The 17427-nt window shown below is 31.0% G+C and overlaps 3 protein-coding genes across 4 annotated transcripts; 1 reads left to right on the top strand and 2 right to left on the bottom strand.

The window, feature by feature from the left end:
- Positions 1-2792: 2792 nt before the first annotated feature.
- LOC129313333 (thioredoxin-like protein CXXS1) lies at positions 2793-4138 on the bottom strand. The gene is made up of 3 exons (XM_054956323.1): positions 3864-4138; positions 3662-3784; positions 2793-3187 (listed from the first exon to the last, which is right to left on the bottom strand). Exons 1-3 carry the CDS (start codon positions 3957-3959, stop codon positions 3032-3034), a joined length of 375 nt encoding a protein of 124 aa, XP_054812298.1. The 5' UTR covers positions 3960-4138; the 3' UTR covers positions 2793-3031.
- Positions 4139-7424: 3286 nt separating this feature from the next.
- Positions 7425-8569, top strand: LOC129313332 (photosynthetic NDH subunit of lumenal location 3, chloroplastic). Its single transcript, XM_054956322.1, has 3 exons — positions 7425-7784; positions 7967-8253; positions 8353-8569. The coding sequence occupies exons 1-3, from the start codon at positions 7493-7495 to the stop codon at positions 8467-8469; spliced, it is 696 nt and encodes a 231-aa protein (XP_054812297.1). The 5' UTR covers positions 7425-7492; the 3' UTR covers positions 8470-8569.
- Positions 8570-8683: 114 nt separating this feature from the next.
- LOC129313331 (kinesin-like protein KIN-14N) lies at positions 8684-14646 on the bottom strand. 2 transcript variants are annotated; one of them, XM_054956320.1, is made up of 17 exons: positions 14393-14646; positions 13958-14206; positions 13647-13791; positions 13451-13560; positions 13219-13338; positions 12912-13094; positions 12172-12381; positions 12017-12091; positions 11722-11868; positions 11505-11643; positions 11295-11404; positions 10806-10967; positions 10492-10709; positions 9893-9974; positions 9685-9789; positions 9445-9549; positions 8684-9186 (listed from the first exon to the last, which is right to left on the bottom strand). In XM_054956320.1, exons 1-17 carry the CDS (start codon positions 14462-14464, stop codon positions 9007-9009), a joined length of 2412 nt encoding a protein of 803 aa, XP_054812295.1. In that variant the 5' UTR covers positions 14465-14646; the 3' UTR covers positions 8684-9006. The 2 variants fall into 2 exon arrangements, with proteins under 2 accessions (XP_054812295.1, XP_054812296.1); XM_054956321.1 differs by having other exon boundaries at positions 13958-14213; positions 14393-14644.
- Between the last annotated feature and the right edge of the window lie 2781 nt (positions 14647-17427).

Here is a 17427-nt window from a genome sequence, read left to right as displayed (position 1 = left end):
GATACTTGAATCAATTATTTCAGAAAATTTGGCTAAAAATTTTAAGAGTATTGCACATTTCATCTCAACCATTGAGATTAATGTGCCAATTATTCTATCTAATCACATTGAAACCTAAATATGTATGTGAAAGATCCATTTATAGTTCAAAGTTTGTAATGATCTGAGAGATAATGAAAACAATAATTAAGAGACGCAACCCTGATGGCCAATAGATTATTCAACAGTTTTATAGACTATAATAATATAGGTATTTAAAATTTTTCATTATTTATATATAGAATAATTCTTATTTTACTACTAGCTATTTCTTAATTTGATCTCGCATAAATAAAATACCTCAATCATATAGTTCACAAAAACAAAATCTTAATTGCCTAGTTTGATTAGGTGAGTTCGCACCTCACAATAACAATTTACCAAGTTACTACCTGCATCTTAAACAACTTGATGTATAAGATTTCAATGTTTGACTTTTGAAACATGATATAAATTAGATAAACTTACATTAACTCTCACAAAACCACTTATTATTATTTCAAATAAACAATTCATTATTCCAAATACTCCTCCCATTTATAATAGTATTTTAAATAAATGCCCTCATTCATTCTGCTTTGAAACAATAATCAATTTGGAATTATCTACACAAAATAAAAGGTTTCAATGGATAGCCTAAATTCTAACAAACCGCAACAACATACCGCAAAAAATATCTATCCTCATTTATTATATGTTTTAGCATTTTACTCCCTGCAGTTTTAACCGAATTACATTTTTTATAAGTCAATTAATTGTCTTGGTGATTAGTCTATCTTTTCAGGTCTATTCTTATTTAATAGGATATCTTATATAAAAATGAAATTTTGAGTGATTTATTCATTAATAATATTTTTAGAAAAAAATGGTTAATTACACATTAAAAAACTAAAGAGCCTTATATTTTAAAATATCCAACCCTCAAAAATTTTTTATATTTTTGGATTAACGAATATTTTTTCCCTTTAACTATTCACTCAGTAGCATCTAGTATTTTAAACTTACATTTAATATAATTTTTTCTTTAACATTTAAAAATAGTGTATTGAGTATCTTGCTATTAAAAAAATTACCTTCGATGTTGACTTCAAAAATTACAAAAAAAGGACCCACAAAATTATACATAAACACCCTATAAAAATTAATATCAATTAATTTTTATAAATTATATATAAATACCAGGATATGAATTTTATTTTTTATCCATGTAAAAAAACTAAAATGCAGTTTTGACCAATCAATTTAACTAGCCACATGGTAATTAATGGATTACAATTGCTAGAAACAACACCAATAAATACTTTAAAAAATATTATATTTTATTTAATAATATTATATTAAAATATTTAAAATTTAATATATAATACGTAAATATTATTATTATTTACAAAATTTCACACACAATTTAAAAGATAACTTTTAAAATTTTACACATTCTCTAGAAATTTACAACTTAACTAATGTATCTATTATTTCTAAATTAGCATGTTTTTTACGCTACATTAAATTTTTGAAGGAGGACCTTTAAATTTTGGATAAATTAGAAGAATATTTTAAAAACTTAATTGATATTAATTTTTATATTTATTTATAATTTTATGGATCCTTATATGTAATTTTTTGAATCAAATAATAATTAAAGTTAATTTTTTGAAAAAAACATAACTTTGGCTCACTATACTTTACTCTAATTTTGCTATAAGTTCTTAAAATTTTTTTTAATATTTTAGGTCCCTACATTTTTATTTTTTGATATTCCAAGTCCCTCCATGAGAGGTGTTATAGGGATCTAGCATATCAAAAAATAAAAGTACAAGAATTTAGAATATTAAAAATAGTAGAATGATCTATAATAAAATTCAAGCAAAATGTAGGAACTTAAAGTTATATTTTTTTTCTTTTTAATGTAAAGTGCCTAGCCTACCATTTTCAAATGTTGAAAAGGAAAATAAACCCTATACAAGTTTAAAATACTAGATGAATAGTTGAAAGGCAAAAATATATTTTAAACTTTTTTTTATCATAGAATACATTTTAATGTTTCTCTCTCTTTCCTTCAATAAATTTGTAAAGTTATCATTAATTAATAGTTTATTAAAATTTAAGGCTATTTGTTTTTAACTTATTTCATGAAAAAGTTACTTATTTTTTGAAAAAAAAATATTTTGTGAGTTTTTATAACGTTTGTTTAAACTTTTAAAAATAATTAAAATCTCAAAAAAGCATATTTTTTATTATTTTAAAAATTTATTTTGAGTAACTTTTGAAAATAATTTAATATGATAAATGAGATAAAATATTTTAAAGAGGTGAAATACATGGAGAGATATTATAAAATTTTAAAATAATGTAATAATAAATTATTTTTATATAACAAAAATAAAAGAAGGCATCTTAAAATTTAAAAATAACTAATTAATAATCATTTTTTATTGTAATTAAACATAAAATAATATTTATTTTTTTATAGAGTTTCTGCAACATAACTTTCTTTTTATAAAAAATTTAAATTACCTAAAAATTACTTATTTTATAATCTTAAACAAACGGACCTTGAAGTGGTAATTGTTCAGAGATAAAAACCAAAACCCTTCAAAATTACAGTGATACAATAATGTACTGTCACAACAAAATAAAAAATAAAAAAATAATATACGATCACAATTATATGAAACCAAATTTCTAAAATCTCTCCCTGTCTCTGTATCTCTCTGGTAAGTGATAACAGAATGGAAATTGACCAAAGACACGCATACAAACAAACATACTACTTATACCTCCAAGGCAAAGAATTTTAAAACAAACATCGCATTGTCCGTAACGATGTTTATTACAAACAATAAACGACAAACAATCAAAATGATCGAATTCAATCCAACACGAAAACCAAACACCATTTAAAAAAAAAAAAACAACCTTTGGAGTCTTATGTACAGGCACAATAATAATAATAATAACTATAGATAAATAAATAAAGCTGATGATGAAAGATCTAGAGAGAATTTTGGGAAGATGAGGATTGAAGAAAAGCATCAATTCTTTTCTTGAGCTCTTGAGGATTTGCTCCCACTATTCTATCCTTCTCACTTCCGCCACTTAGCATCACAAATGTTGGCATTGCTTTTATGTCCATTTTTGTTGCCACTTCCTACATAAACCACAGACAAATTCTGATCAATCTAAATTAGTCTGGGCCCTATTAAGTCTCCTTAGAACAGTATATCAGGTGCCATGTATCTACAATCAATATATATATATATATATATCTTTATTTTCAAGCAATTTAGGTGAAGATAAATTTTGATTCATATCTTATTCAGGTGATTTTTCTTATGTCTTTTTTCTTTTAAAAATCAAAAAGTATGGAGACCAAACAACTAGCTAGAGCGACCATAAATAAAAGCAGGCTAGGAATTATTCTGCAGAAGATATTTTATTATGTATGGAATAACCGATAACATCAATATTATAATTCAGAATCAGCTTCCAGATTAAAATAAACAAATTAGAAAAATAAATATCGTACTTTCCTCCCATGAGTCCCGTTGGAAGAAAATAACAGATGATAAATCTGGAGTGATATTCTGAGAACAAGTGAGGATTGGAATGAAAAGGGAAGTACCTGAACCTCATCAACATCAAGCAAGAAGAAGAGAAGCTGTTGATAGGAAGAAGAAAGGTGTTGGAAGGAAGGATTCATGGCGACAGAAGGCATGCACCAGAAAGCAGAAAAGTGAACCACAACCTGCAGCACAAATTGAATGAATGTCGCAGCAAGAGCAGAGAGGAGATCAAGGGAAGAAGATGAGTCATGAGAGACCAACAGGGAAGGCTTGGTTGGTTGCTCGACTGATCTGATTTTCCCATTCAGATTTTGAGCTTATTCTGATAACCCTAGATTTCTTCTTCACCTTCTCCATGCGGCCCTTCGTTTCTTCTTCTTCTGCGTCTGCTTCTTCTCCTTCAAAAGGATGCCTAGCTTATATAACTATAATTATAATATCATGCTTTCTCAAAGCATCAGAATCATGTGTTCAGATCGCATTAAATTATACATGTCGCTCTTTTCTTTTTTACTTTCTCATTTCTCATTTCTTTCTCTTTTTTTAAAATAAGAAATATAAAAGGCGAACAAGCTAAGCAGCTATTTGAATAGTAGGTTGCTCACAACAACTGTTTGGTTACGTGTCTTGTCTTGAAAGTTAAATTGGACTAAGTTTTTATTCCGCGTCTCATTCTGTTCAGGATCAGAATCGGATTGAAACGAGACCAGAATGTCCTAATTAAAAAAAAAAACAAAACAATAAAGAGAGATATAGATAATAATTTTTATTAAATTAGATGACTTGCTAAGTCAAAAGCCAAAATAATACAAGCATATAAATTTAATCATTGAGTTACAGTAATTACAATTATAATTTAAAGTAAAAACACACAATCACAATAACCATAACTTAAAATCAAGTGCACAATAATTACAAAATGACCTCTAAACTATCAATACTATAAATAGAATCATTAAGTTACATAATTTAAGTGGGTAGATAATCGTGTAAAAAGAACATAAAATAAATGAACAAAATATATATACTTTTATTTTAACAGAATAAATAATAAAGTATTAAATATTAATAAAAAATTTAAAAAATATAATAATATATTAGGGATGGGATGGAAGTTATGGTGGTAATCTGTGTCCCATCCCATCCTATCCAAGATATTTTTTTATCCTGTTTTACAAAGTTTCATCCCCTTATTTTAAGACTGGGCAGACCCATCCCAATAAGATTGGGATGAAACTAGGCTGACCGAAACAAGACAAGTATGAACACCCCTATTAAATAGTAGAGTACTTCCTTTGGATTAAAATATAAAACATTGATAATGAATTTGTTATTCTAAAAAATGTTAGTTGAAACCCTAACTTCTTAAAAAATTTAAATTTTTTCAATTTTAACCTTGTTAAATATCCTATATAAATACTTTGATCATGATAATTAAAATTTTAATGCATCATTTTTTTAAAAAAGTATAACAAATAAAGTAGGGGTATAGTTGAAAAAATAATTATAAAAATTACTCAATGTCCTATATTTTGAACTAAACAAGACTTCTAAAAAATATACTATATTATGCTCCGAGGAAGTATATTATATAGATGTACCTTTAAAATTTTTATTAAAATAAAATAAATATTTAAGGTTTGAGTTTTATTATAATATTGTTTCTTGAATTTGTTAAAATTTTTATTATTTATAAATTTTCTTCTAAAGCTACGATCAAATTACGTAAATTCTTCTTGAGAAGACTATCTGTAAATTTGTTCTGAAAAGATATTGGATCCGAATAAATTTCTTGATTTCAAATGGTATTATATTAAAACTAAGTAAATCTAACGATTTCTTTAAGAATGGGAACTAATTTTCAGAATCACCAAGTTCCCTTTAAATTATTTTTAAAAATTTAAAAATTATTAGACGAAAAAAGTGTACTAACACCCCACATGCCCACACTAACTTTATTATATATATATATATATATATATATATTTAAAGTTAAATAGTTAAATTGAGATGAATCTAATTATCTGGCAAATACAAAATAAATAACATACTCCCCTGAAGACACGAAATGGATTTATATGAAGACAGATTAGATTAGATTAGATGGCTATTGGCTTTATCCAATTCTAAGGTCCATTTACTCTTATTGATCAATATGCCACTCAAGTTCATGTATCAAATTAAATTAAGAAATAATTTGATCATTTATTAATTTCCCAGTGAATAAATAGCATATTTACTTCTTTGGAATTAATGAACATGCATGCATTGCTAGCTGTCTTCTTTGGTTATTTCCTGAATCAGTGTTATGTCATCCTGCAATTAAAGAGCAAACTTTAATTCATTTGTACCTTAAGAGTCACCATTTTTGACCCTTCAAAATGTAATTATTCCATTCTTTACTACCATTGTCAGATATTTTGAAAAATCTACCACCTCTCGCCTGGACTAGTTAGTATTTCCATTGACATGTTTATTTGACTCGATTTCATATTCTAATAAATTTGAACCTGAGATCTCAGGACATGTTGATTCAACTTATTCTACGAGTCATGCACGTTTTATCAAAATGCAGATCTTGCAGTAATTGATAGGGTGCCATATATTAGAATTTTTTATTCAATTTTTTAATTACATCAACAAAGTCTTATCTCATTGTATAGGGATAGCTACGCAGATCTGTATCATGTCATTAGGTTTCTTTCGACAATTTTTCTTTTAATTTATATAAAAAATATATAAATGAAGTGATATTATTGTATTTTTAAATATTTAACATATTAAATTTATAATTTATTTTTCTCTCACACAATCTTTCTTTGACATAATATTATATTATTTAATGCCAAATTCCTTTCCACGAACTCTTCAATGATCATTTCCTATCGGCTATCATCTGTTCAAATATCTTCGTGGTTAGAACATGCTTATCAACTCTTACGATTTTGGATAACGTAGATGATGTGAGACCGGCCAAATACATATGTATCCTAATCCTATTATTGAAGTGGCGTCCAAAAAAAGTTGTATAGAATTTGGTTTCATTGATTAATTTCTTTAATCAATATAAGCTCCATGATGTGTCTGGATTAGTATCATTGACTTACATCTACTTTAAAAATAACAACTAAAAACGCATAAGCAAAGTAAATCGGGAAAGTCATGGCTAGAAATGAAAATTTCGATGGGCTATAATTTTTATCTCCATTTTATTTTGTTCCTATTATAAACAACTTTTTTTTTTATTAACAGCCAATAGAATATTTTTACTCCACATTCTTAAAATTAAAATATTTTTAAAATATAAAAATTATTGTAAAATCTAAATCTAAACTGTCCACCGAGAGAGAGAGAGATACGGGTGGTTTCTCGGTGAAATAAGGAACTATCGATTAAATTGAGGGTAGAATTTAGTGAGAGTCAAACTTTGGTCAAAGTGGGAAATAAAATCTCATAATGTATTATGAACATTAGCAAGAGATCATGATCATATAAAATGTAAGTTACTCATTCCAGATTGGCACGCATTGTGTGGGCCACCTGTGTTTTGTTCTAAATTCCTCCTTATCTTCTTCTCATTAGGAAGACAAGCACAATTGAATTCTATCCATTTAAAAATATATATTGCAACGAACATGAACAAAATGGAGGACACAAAAAGGACCGGAACTTCTGATTTTGGATCCTTCTGATTGGTCTTTGAGCCCAAAGAAGCAATCTTGGCTGGCCCAAATTGTTCGGCCCAAGGAAACCCCAAAATGAGGGAGAAATTACAAAAGCACCCTCAACGAGGATAGGGTCTCTCCCTGTGGTGCGGGTGAACTGGACAGCAACGACTTGAGGGATATGGCTATAACTGGACAACTGAGACTCATCAGCATGCTCACAAAATGACTTCTCTCGCAAACTTGAGTGGAGTCTCGAACACCTTCCCTCCCATCACCAACCTCCCAAACACTCACAAAAACCCTAAGAGAAGGAGAAGACAGTTTCAGATACTCGGGCTTCAGGGAGGCCAAACGCAGCAGGCTCCACAACAATGTCCTGTTCCGATCACAAGAAGAGCAGCCATAGGACTCGTGTCCTTCATTCTCACTGCAAATTCCACTCACAAGACTTCTCTTGCTCTGGATAATGGCTTCTGGTATGAAGAACCCTTGCCATCCCCTTCCATCTCTAACCGTAAGCTTTCTTTCTTCTTCTTCTTCTTCTCCAGCCAGCACTTCCATTCGAATTCATTCAAAGATTTAGATGCACCCTTGGGTCTCGAAACACACAACTGAATGTATATACATGCTTTCTTAGAACTTTATAGAATGTGATTTTTGTCATTTTGATGGAGACTGATCGTGTAATGATGTTAGAACTTGCGAATACGAACACTGGGACTCGTTCTTTTCTGAAGAAAGGGATCTACATGGCGAATATTGGGGTAAAGGGAAGCGTGTACAGGATTAAGAAATACGCGTTTGATCTTCTGGCTATGGCGGATTTGGTTGCAGAAGATACACTCAACTATGTGAGGAAGTATCTCAGGCTCAAGTCTACCTTCATGTACTATGATTTCGACAAGGTCATCTCTGCAGTTTCATTGAACGATAAGCAGCCACTCATGGATATGGCCAACAAACTTTTTGACAATTTTGAGAAGGTTAAAAAAATAAGGAAAAATATTTTCTGTCTTTTTCCCGTTCCCCCTCCCCGGAAAGTATATATATACTCAGAATAATGAATCTCCCTGTATTTACAGCTTGAAGATGCTGCGAGGAGGAAAAATTTTCCAGATACAAAAGCATCCTATCAGGAAACTTCAGTTATGCTCCACGAGGTCATGGACCGAATGTCTTCATTATACAAAACAATTTGATTACATCTCAATCAAAATTAATTGTTCTCAGAAACATCCTTCTTACTTGGCTTCTATGAAAAATATATTTGATTCCTTTAAAGTGCATCATGCACTCTAACACCGAGTAAGGTCCACATCAAATTTCATAAAATTTTGAACCTTAATCTCTCGTTTTTCTCGACAAGACGGAGGGGAAGATAGTGCATCTTCAAGAGAGACTTCACAATCAATAAACAAATAAATATAAAATCATACATATACTCTTATATTCAATAGTAGAGCATGTTTGACAAGTTATCTCCAGAGAGAGGGACACCTCCTTATAGCAAAGGAAACGTCAAAAATAAATAGGTGACATGCAGCAGAGTGGAAGATTCTTCAGCTGATGCAGACTCAGTAGCTTCTTCACTATACAGACTATATTGCCGATCGATGTTAGAATCAAACTCTTTTAATTCCATTTGTTGTTTTATTGTAGTACACACAGCGCCCATTGTACCACTTGCACCAAATAGGATTAGGAGAGAGATTTGAAGTATTCATCTAATTGAGAGATTAGAAATAGCTCAGACGTGATTCAGTGGGACGGCCATTGGTTTGTCGCCGAGGCGTTCCAATCTCACATGCATTAACTCGGGAGGCGAATCGAAGTGAGCATAGAGACTCTCCTACCGAGGAAGGATCAGGAGAGATATTCACAAACATTAGTATCTTCGAGTCACCCCCAAGGCAAGGCTGTTCAATAATTGGACCAAAGAACATTAGTACATTTTTTTTGTTTTTTAATAAATGATTTTGGAGTTTGGACAAGTGACTAAGATAAGATTAAGGTTTACTATGACCACTTGAAGGAGCCAGAAACTTTGCTTTAGGGTTATCCCATTTTGGCATGGAATGTTTTTATCACTAGTTACAGAATTAGAATGTCAGAAAACACCTTAATTTCTGTATAAATTAATAAATCAAAGATTGCCTCAAATAAAAAATAATTACCTGAAGTAGATATGTAAGCTTTGAGTTCCTGAAGGGCACATGATCCTCCTTTTTCGCCAATGCAAATATAACATCGCTTAATGATGATAAACTTTTGTTGATTGCCTGAATTGCAATGGAAGACAAATTTATTTATTTAAGCTTTAGAAGGAAAAGGGGGGAAGGACAATTTTATTATTTGAAATAACACAGTCATTAATATAACCCTGTGAAACTCTTTAGCATAATGGCTTTACATACTTGAGTTTCTTTCAGCCTGTCCCCGGTGGACCCACTTTTTGAAAGACGCTCGCTCCCAGCAAGATCAATTAGATTCAGAATACCTTGCACTTGTTGGTCAGTACTCTAGAAGAATGAAGAATTAGGTTAGGTATTTATGTCCCTATCCAGGAACAACATGGAACGTGAAACATGCTTCTGATTAATATCAGAAAAGAAACGTATGTACCTCATTAACACCATATATTCGAAGAGTGAACACAAAATGACTTCTTGATGATTGTTCATTCATCTGGGTTTTCCCAACAGACCTAACAGGAGAAAAGAAATAAAAAGATATAGTTACATCCAACCGAATAAAAGCAGAGTAATTTGACTTTACAGGAGCAGAATGAGTCAAACGTTGCATGGCAACAATGTGAGGCTTAAACAAAATAAGTTGCCCATTACCTATGGAACCCATTCAAATCATGAAAACTGTACACTTCGAATGATAAAATTTAGGTTCAGTTGCTTAGTTGCTTAAGTGTCATCATCAAGCTCTTTAAGAAAACTGACACATGAAAATACTCTTTTAAAGGAATTTAGTAATGCAGTGCTCAGCTGCAAAGAATGTCTAGTGTCTACATGTAATTTTAAATTGAAAAACCTGAGTAGAAACACCTAAAGAACTGGACCCAAGTCTTTTGACTTTCCCACTTTAATCCATTGTAAGTATAGCTATGTATTCCTAACAGAAGTTCATTCATTGTCTTGAACCCCTATTAAATGCAACACAAGACATTGCCAAATGAAGTATAGTAAAAATGAGCACTCTAAACTAGTCACCTGCCATTTGCAGCTTGATTTAAAAGAAATGCAACCTCTTTAACACTTTGAACGTCCACTACAGTAAGATCAGAAACAATTGTATTTCCATTGGCATCATGCTTGATAGCATACTGCTTTCCAGGAGTACCATTTTCTGTACGTGTTGCATCTGATAGTGATCGATTTGTAGATAACAAATCACGAATAGTTTCATTATATATTTCCAACATTGACACCTGTGATTATGTGGGAAAAACCTCATCAACAATAAATTTAAATACACACACAGAGGCATTGCAATGACAGGTATTAAGAGGAGAGCACTTTGTCACCTGCATTTCATATTTCCATCCTTGGGATTTTAGAGACTCCTTTGTTTCAAATATCTGTTGTAATGATCGAGGTATCAACCCCTTCTCCTCTGGATGTCCAGGTCTGCCCATCATTGTATAGGTTTTTCCTGACCCTGTCTGACCATAGGCAAAAATGCAAACCTGGAAAAGAACCAATTTTCAAAGAATCCATGAGGCACGTAATGGATACAGATCAATGTTATAAAAGAGTATATTTGAAGCCTTTCCCACTGTGCAAAACTAATGGTGCGATATTTGGAGCACCAACAGGTCAAAAACTAAAAGAATACCAGGCAAAAGAAAGTTAAAGATGCCTACATTTTGTGCACATCTAAAGAGTAAACAGGATTAGAATTGTGTTTTTTTCCCCCCTGATCAGCTGGCAATTGTGAAACTACTTGTATTTTTTTTATTAATACTTTACAAAATAATATATCAAAGTGACCGAAAGAAGAGTAAAGAAATTACCTTATAGCCATCAAGAGCACTTTGCACAAGCTGTGAAATTTCTACAAAAACTTCTTCTTGTGTGGCGTCTGGCGCAAAAACCTTATCATATGTAAAAGAATGTTTTTGGCCTAAGGAAAATATAAGAGTAATATGAGTTGACAATATAAACAGATCAATAACCAACACACATATCAATAAGAACTTTAATGACAACAAAAAGCTGCATACCAGTTTGGTTTAAGTCAATGCCTCGTCCAAGAGCTTCCATTGATGTGGGATAAGAGATAATCTTGGTGTCTGTGTTACAAGCTTCATCAGGCAATGAAGGGCGCACTCTACAGAATACGCGGATGTTCCCCTTTAATTCCTGTTGAAATGAAGAATTAATAGTGTATAGATTTTTTATTAGTTATTACCAACAATTATTTTTGTATCTGAGAATCACCAAAATGGTATTGTGTAATTTTTTCCGCAGCTTCTCCCCTTCTATCAGTTTAGATTCAGCATCTGCCAAGCGTCTCTGTAACTCATTTACAAGTTTTTGTTGCCCTTCAAATTCAGTCCTTGTCTCAAACGCAGATATATCAGACACCTGATATGGTACAAAAACAACCACATCATAAAATTAAGCAAGCAACATTTTGTCACTAAAACCATGATTGATGCGTCCAAGAACTAGATAGACCCTGATTACATATATATATATATATAGATATTCTCATAAACGAGTGCCTTGTTACCTGCATTTTCTTCTCTGCAACTGCTAACTGCTCTTGCAATGTCTTTATCTGACTCTCTTGCATAGAACATCTTGCCTATGAAGGAAACTCATCAGCTACTGCATACATAATGATGAGGAAAGAATATTGACTCAAGAAATTGGCTAAAAACCAACCTCTAGTTCGTTAGCTTTAATCCTCAAAGTGTCCAGTTCACTGCAAGACTTTTCTGTAGATTCTTTTAATTTCACTAATTCAGAAGTTAAAGTTTCAACTTGAGATAATTGGCGGTCTCGATCGTCTCTGACTTGTTGCAATTCCCCTCTAAGAGATCCAACTTCACTAGCCAAAGCATCCTTCTGTTTTATGGCCTCTTCTTGAGAAGACTAACAATCGAACCAATGAAACTGTGTAAGATACCAGCTTCATGTCAAGTACAAATAGAACAAACCGAACAGCTAACCCAGTCCAACAGATTCAGTCGTCTAAAACTTCAAGAAGGAAGGTAATAGTACATGTAAATCCACAAGCCACATCCAAGCATGCTTAAATTTATAACGAATATTTAGTTCAAAACTTCTGATAAATCCTCAAATGAAGACCTTTATAAGTGAGTACTATGTGCTAAATAAACCTTTAGAAGTACAATGCTATACACAATAAGATCCACCATGCATCAAGTGGTAACGAGGGATGTATAGGGCTAACGATGGGGACTATAAAACATGAAAAGGTTTTCCCAGAGAAAATAGCCTAAGACCAACAAGTAAGAATATCACATTACAAGATTCTTCCTCACAATAATATTATTAAAAAAAATTGCAATACTTTGTGCTTAAAATGAGGATTTCATATGTCTATTATGATCCGCAGACTACTTATTCTGAAGTGAAATAGTTCAAAAAAAAAAAATTACTTGGGACAAAGTAAGTTGACCCCTTAACATGGTGAGGTTTTCCACTGCAGTAGCCTTCTCTTTTTCCACACGCTTAAGTTCATCTTCAACAGTAGAAAGTTCAGTATGAAGTTTTCCATTGTATTGTTGGAGACTTGTTATGTAGTCCTGTAACCGCTTATACATTTCATTGAGTGACGATATCTGCAAAAACCAATAGGTGTAGACAATCAATTATCACTTGCTAGCATAATTCCTGTAATGATTAAAAAGGTTATATATGAAAATGGAAATAAATTCATGCAATAGGATTGCATAACTACTTTACCTTTTGATTTGCACTTTGGAGTTCGCGTTGAGCTCTCCCGAGGTCATCCGTCAGAGAAGTCTGTGACCTCTCAATATTAAGCTTAGCCTCTCTCTCTTTGGCAAGAGATTCCACCGCGGCCTTGTATATACAAAGATTGTTTTATTAAAAAAAGAAAAGAGTGAGGAGGAGAATTTCTGAATAACATTTCCTTTGGACAAAAATTTCCAACTGACTCGAAAATCTCCCTTACCAGCTTTTCAGATTCCTCCTTTATTAATTTCTCTTGTAAAGAAGTGCAATTCCTTCTCATTTCCGCAATAATTGAATTCAGTTCTTCTTCCTTGAGTTTAAGAAGTATCTCTGTAATCAGATGAATCTAAATGTATTAGCAAACATATCAATGAGGTTATATTAAGAACAGAGGGGGGAATATGACAGAATCTCACCTATCTCCACGCATTTTTGCCGGGATAACTCCAGTGAATTCTTTAACTTTTCTTGCTCCAGCGAGTAGCTAAGTTCAAGGTCTTGGAACCATCTGATGCAAATCTTAAGCCTTCTTATATATTCCACCATATTTTCGCACCTTTCCTAGAAACCCAGAATTTGATGTTGAAGTAGGGGTAAACAAATAGGATCCAAATCCATCAACACCGAAGAGGTAAAAAGGAAAAAAAAAAATGGCCCCTCAAGAATTCAAGAAATATAAATATAGAGCATCAACTCAAGAACGAGGCTCGAGCGTTAATTAACTGACCTTATAATTGAACCTGTCCTTCCTTTTGGCTTTCTCATTCAGCAGCGCTTCAACGTCCTCCCTCGTAAACTCAATAATACCACAGTCCGACCCGGCATTGCTCGGCGGGGCACTGCTGGGGCCAAGATCATGACCGCCGTTAACGAACGTAAAAGCTTGCCTTGTTCTTCCGTTAATCGGAGTTCCCACCATTTTTTCCGCACCAACTTGTCGGCCTTTATCTACAGGTAGCTCATCACCAACAAACTTCTGAAACCTCAACCATAAAAAAAGAAGGAACAATGAGCAAAACAAAGAATGAAGACAAGATCACGAATTTAAGCAGAGTGTTGGAGTAAATTCGTGGAAATTTGAACTGCCGAGGAGTGAAATTTATGGAAAGAATGAAATAGTGAAAATCAAATCTCGGGAAATGAGAGGAGTTGGTGGTTGTACCTTCGGAGTGGAAGAGCTAGAAGGTGGGGATGAGAGTGATAGTGTAGGCCGGTTCTGGTTCGGGGTGACCATTTTGAAGCGCACGCCCAAACACAAAGGGGATAGAGAGTGAGTGTCTAGTGTGGGGCCATTGATTGTATCGGAAGCTAACGATGTATCAAAGCCGTTGCTTTAGCGAGCAGGAAGATTGATGATGAAAGAAGGACGAAACCAGAAAAAAGGAGAGATGGCGAAAACAATTCTGGGAAAAAAAAAATGTTGTTGAATCTTTCTGTTGCTCCTCTTCGCTGTATTTCTGGATCTGCAGAGAGTGAAAATAATTTACGTCCTTAGCTAAGCGTAGATTTTTTACTGACGATGTTGACATTTGAAGTTCCGCTTCCAACATAGCGGTGACGGTCACGTGTAGTGAGAGATTCTTCGGATAAAGTAGTAGTAATAATAATAATCAGATGTGTTTGCAAAAAATAAATAAATAAAGGTGAATTTGATATTTGATAATTTCATAATATTTTGTAAATTACTCAGTGTATTTAATTTCAATTTTTCCAAATTCGTATAAAAGTTGTCTTTCAAGATATAAATATAAATGCAAATGGACAACACTGAACTGAAGACTGAAGTACTCAAATCTACATGCTTAAGATTTGTTTTTAATTAAACTAGGACGTGCGTATTTTAATTTGTAACTAACTCATTTTATTTACATTTTAATTTTTTAAATTTAAGAACCAATTATCAAAATTTGATTGAAAAAGTACATAGTAATTATATATTTTAATTTTGTAAATTTTATAATAATTATATAATTTGAGGGATTAATGTATAATAAATTCTTAAATTTTTGCTCAGGTAAAAAATTATTAATTTTTGAAGAGCTGATTTCGTGGAAAATAATTATTGAACGATCATGAACATGAAGTATATTTTCTTAAGGAATATATCATGTATTTTCTCTGAAATAGTTTTTATCGTGTAACTTAAATGCTTTTTAAAAAGAAAAAGAAAACAAGAAAAAAGTTAGCCTAAACCAAACGTCGTGATTAATGTATGAAAGTATCAACTACGTATATTTTATTTTATAAGGGACATTTATTTTTGCTATATGACTAAGGGGCAAAAATAAAATAGTTAACTTTTTGTGTACAGTACTCTTAAAAACACTAATTTAACTGTAAGCACATTTCGTGGTCATCAGAATTAATCGAGATCGTTCAAATTTAAATATTTTTTATTTTTTTAAAATAAAAAATTTGTAACATATAATAAATTTATTAGTTATTAATATGCACAGTTTATATTTAATCATGTAGGTCCAAATTTAATTTTTTTTAGAGTTTTTATAGATTGACCATATAGATTTACCTTGGATTGTTTTGAATCTGACAATAGGATAAGTTAAAAATTTTGAATTTGATCAACACAAAGCAGATCTGTATTTTCAATTTATAAAAATTATAAAAAAATTAATATTAAATTTAGACCAATTTGATTAAATATAAACAATACATATTGGTAATCAATAGATTTATTCAAAATTTTTAATTTTTTATTTAAAAAATTAAAAAGTATTTAAATTTAAACTGTTTAGATTAAATTTTGATGGTTAAGATTATTTTAGAAATGATGAGCGTGAATGTGCTCCCCAATTCAACTAGCATTGTGTTTACAAAATATACATGCTTAGTGACACGTATGGAATCACATTTTTATTTAAGATTAATGGTTAGAATAAAATTATCAAGAAAAATATTAAAACCAACTTGCTAAAATTATGGTTATGGCATCGATGGACAAACAATAATTCACTGAAAAAATATTTGAACTACTCGATAAATAATATATAATTGAAGCGTTTCTAAAATGGGAAGGTACTGAGGTAGAGCCAATAATAATGACAAGAAAAAAAGAAAGAAGAAGGAAAGAAAATGGTGGGTAAGGATATCATAAAGTTGAATAATGAGCGGACAATTTAAGTGGCATAGATATAGAAGTTGAGGTAGCTGCATTAACTTAATGCTCAGAGTCGCAATCTTCTGGTGGGTTAGGATTAAATGATATAAGTGCGTAATGATTAAGTCCTTAAAAAATTAGAAGACAAATGAAAATGATAGTTTGGTAGTATCAGAACCTAACTACATTGTAACAACTGCTTTTCTTTTCTTTTTTTTATGTGGTATATTGATTATAAAATTTTAAATATAGTTTGCTGGCTTTCTTAATTGTTAGCATTTACTTCTATTTCTATTTATAAGATTGAGTATTTTTTTTTTTTTGCCTTCACTAAAAGTCATGTTAATAACTTTTCATGTTAAGTTTTGTTTTTACCGTTCATTAAAAAGAAAAAAAAGAATGCATTGTTAAAGTATGTGTGTGTATTTATCGAGGATAAAGTCAAAAATCTATTAAATTTTAAAAAAATAGTGAGTTTAAATTTTTTTTTATCTCTATTAAAACACATTGAAAATAACTAATAAATAAAATTAAAATAATAATTTATTTTTATTCAATAAAGGAAATGTTAGGTTACCCTTTGCTATTATTTTTTACGCCCGTGTGTTGTTTATATTTTATTTAGAATTTAAATGTTCAAGAGTTGAGAATTGGGATTGGTGAAGTTTTTCTTTTTCGTTTTTAAGTATTTTCGGCAATTTATTAAAAAAAATAACAGAAATTCATCAATACCAGTTTCAGACAATTTAAAATCTTTTGTCTAAACATATCAAGGATAAAATTTTGATTATATATATTTATAGAATATTAACTTCAATCAATACAAAAAATATATACATTATTTATGAGTCGTGAATAATATAACTACCCTTTGATTCCATGCAAAGCATAAGCTTACAATTTAGTTTTAAAGATGAAAAATTTTCTCTACTTGAATCAAACACTCAACATTCTAGGTATAATCTTGTTTTTCCTCTCAATTATTGTTGTGTGTGTCAAAAAAGTGTGTGCGCATCAAAAGTTTCACATTAACTAAATAAAGAACTCTTCTAGTATATAAATATTAAGAAATGAAGTGGGCT

This window comes from Prosopis cineraria, unplaced genomic scaffold (genome assembly GCF_029017545.1).
Source record: "Prosopis cineraria cultivar Desert tree isolate PC_DT_omini unplaced genomic scaffold, ASM2901754v1 PC6, whole genome shotgun sequence".
Taxonomy (NCBI): Eukaryota; Viridiplantae; Streptophyta; class Magnoliopsida; order Fabales; family Fabaceae; genus Prosopis; species Prosopis cineraria.
Note: the sequence above shows the minus strand (reverse complement) of the source record. Positions and strands in the feature narration are given on the sequence as shown.

What these genes read in the sequence shown, in the direction of transcription:
- LOC129313333 (XM_054956323.1), bottom strand. Translation starts at nt 3,959, where the DNA reads ATGGAGAAGGTGAAGAAGAAATCTAGGGTTATCAGAATAAGCTCAAAA. An exon ending in CAACCAACCAAGCCTTCCCT is followed by an intron (nt 3,785 to 3,863) that starts GTTGGTCTCTCA and finishes TTTGTGCTGCAG; the next exon opens with GTTGTGGTTCACTTTTCTGC. An exon ending in TTGATGTTGATGAGGTTCAG is followed by an intron (nt 3,188 to 3,661) that starts GTACTTCCCTTT and finishes TGGTTTATGTAG; the next exon opens with GAAGTGGCAACAAAAATGGA.
- LOC129313332 (XM_054956322.1), top strand. Translation starts at nt 7,493, where the DNA reads ATGACTTCTCTCGCAAACTTGAGTGGAGTCTCGAACACCTTCCCTCCC. An exon ending in ATCCCCTTCCATCTCTAACC is followed by an intron (nt 7,785 to 7,966) that starts GTAAGCTTTCTT and finishes TAATGATGTTAG; the next exon opens with AACTTGCGAATACGAACACT. An exon ending in TTTTTGACAATTTTGAGAAG is followed by an intron (nt 8,254 to 8,352) that starts GTTAAAAAAATA and finishes CTGTATTTACAG; the next exon opens with CTTGAAGATGCTGCGAGGAG.
- LOC129313331 (XM_054956320.1), bottom strand. Translation starts at nt 14,464, where the DNA reads ATGGTCACCCCGAACCAGAACCGGCCTACACTATCACTCTCATCCCCA. An exon ending in TCCAAAGTGCAAATCAAAAG is followed by an intron (nt 13,095 to 13,218) that starts GTAAAGTAGTTA and finishes TGGTTTTTGCAG; the next exon opens with ATATCGTCACTCAATGAAAT. An exon ending in TTGCAGAGAAGAAAATGCAG is followed by an intron (nt 11,869 to 12,016) that starts GTAACAAGGCAC and finishes GTACCATATCAG; the next exon opens with GTGTCTGATATATCTGCGTT.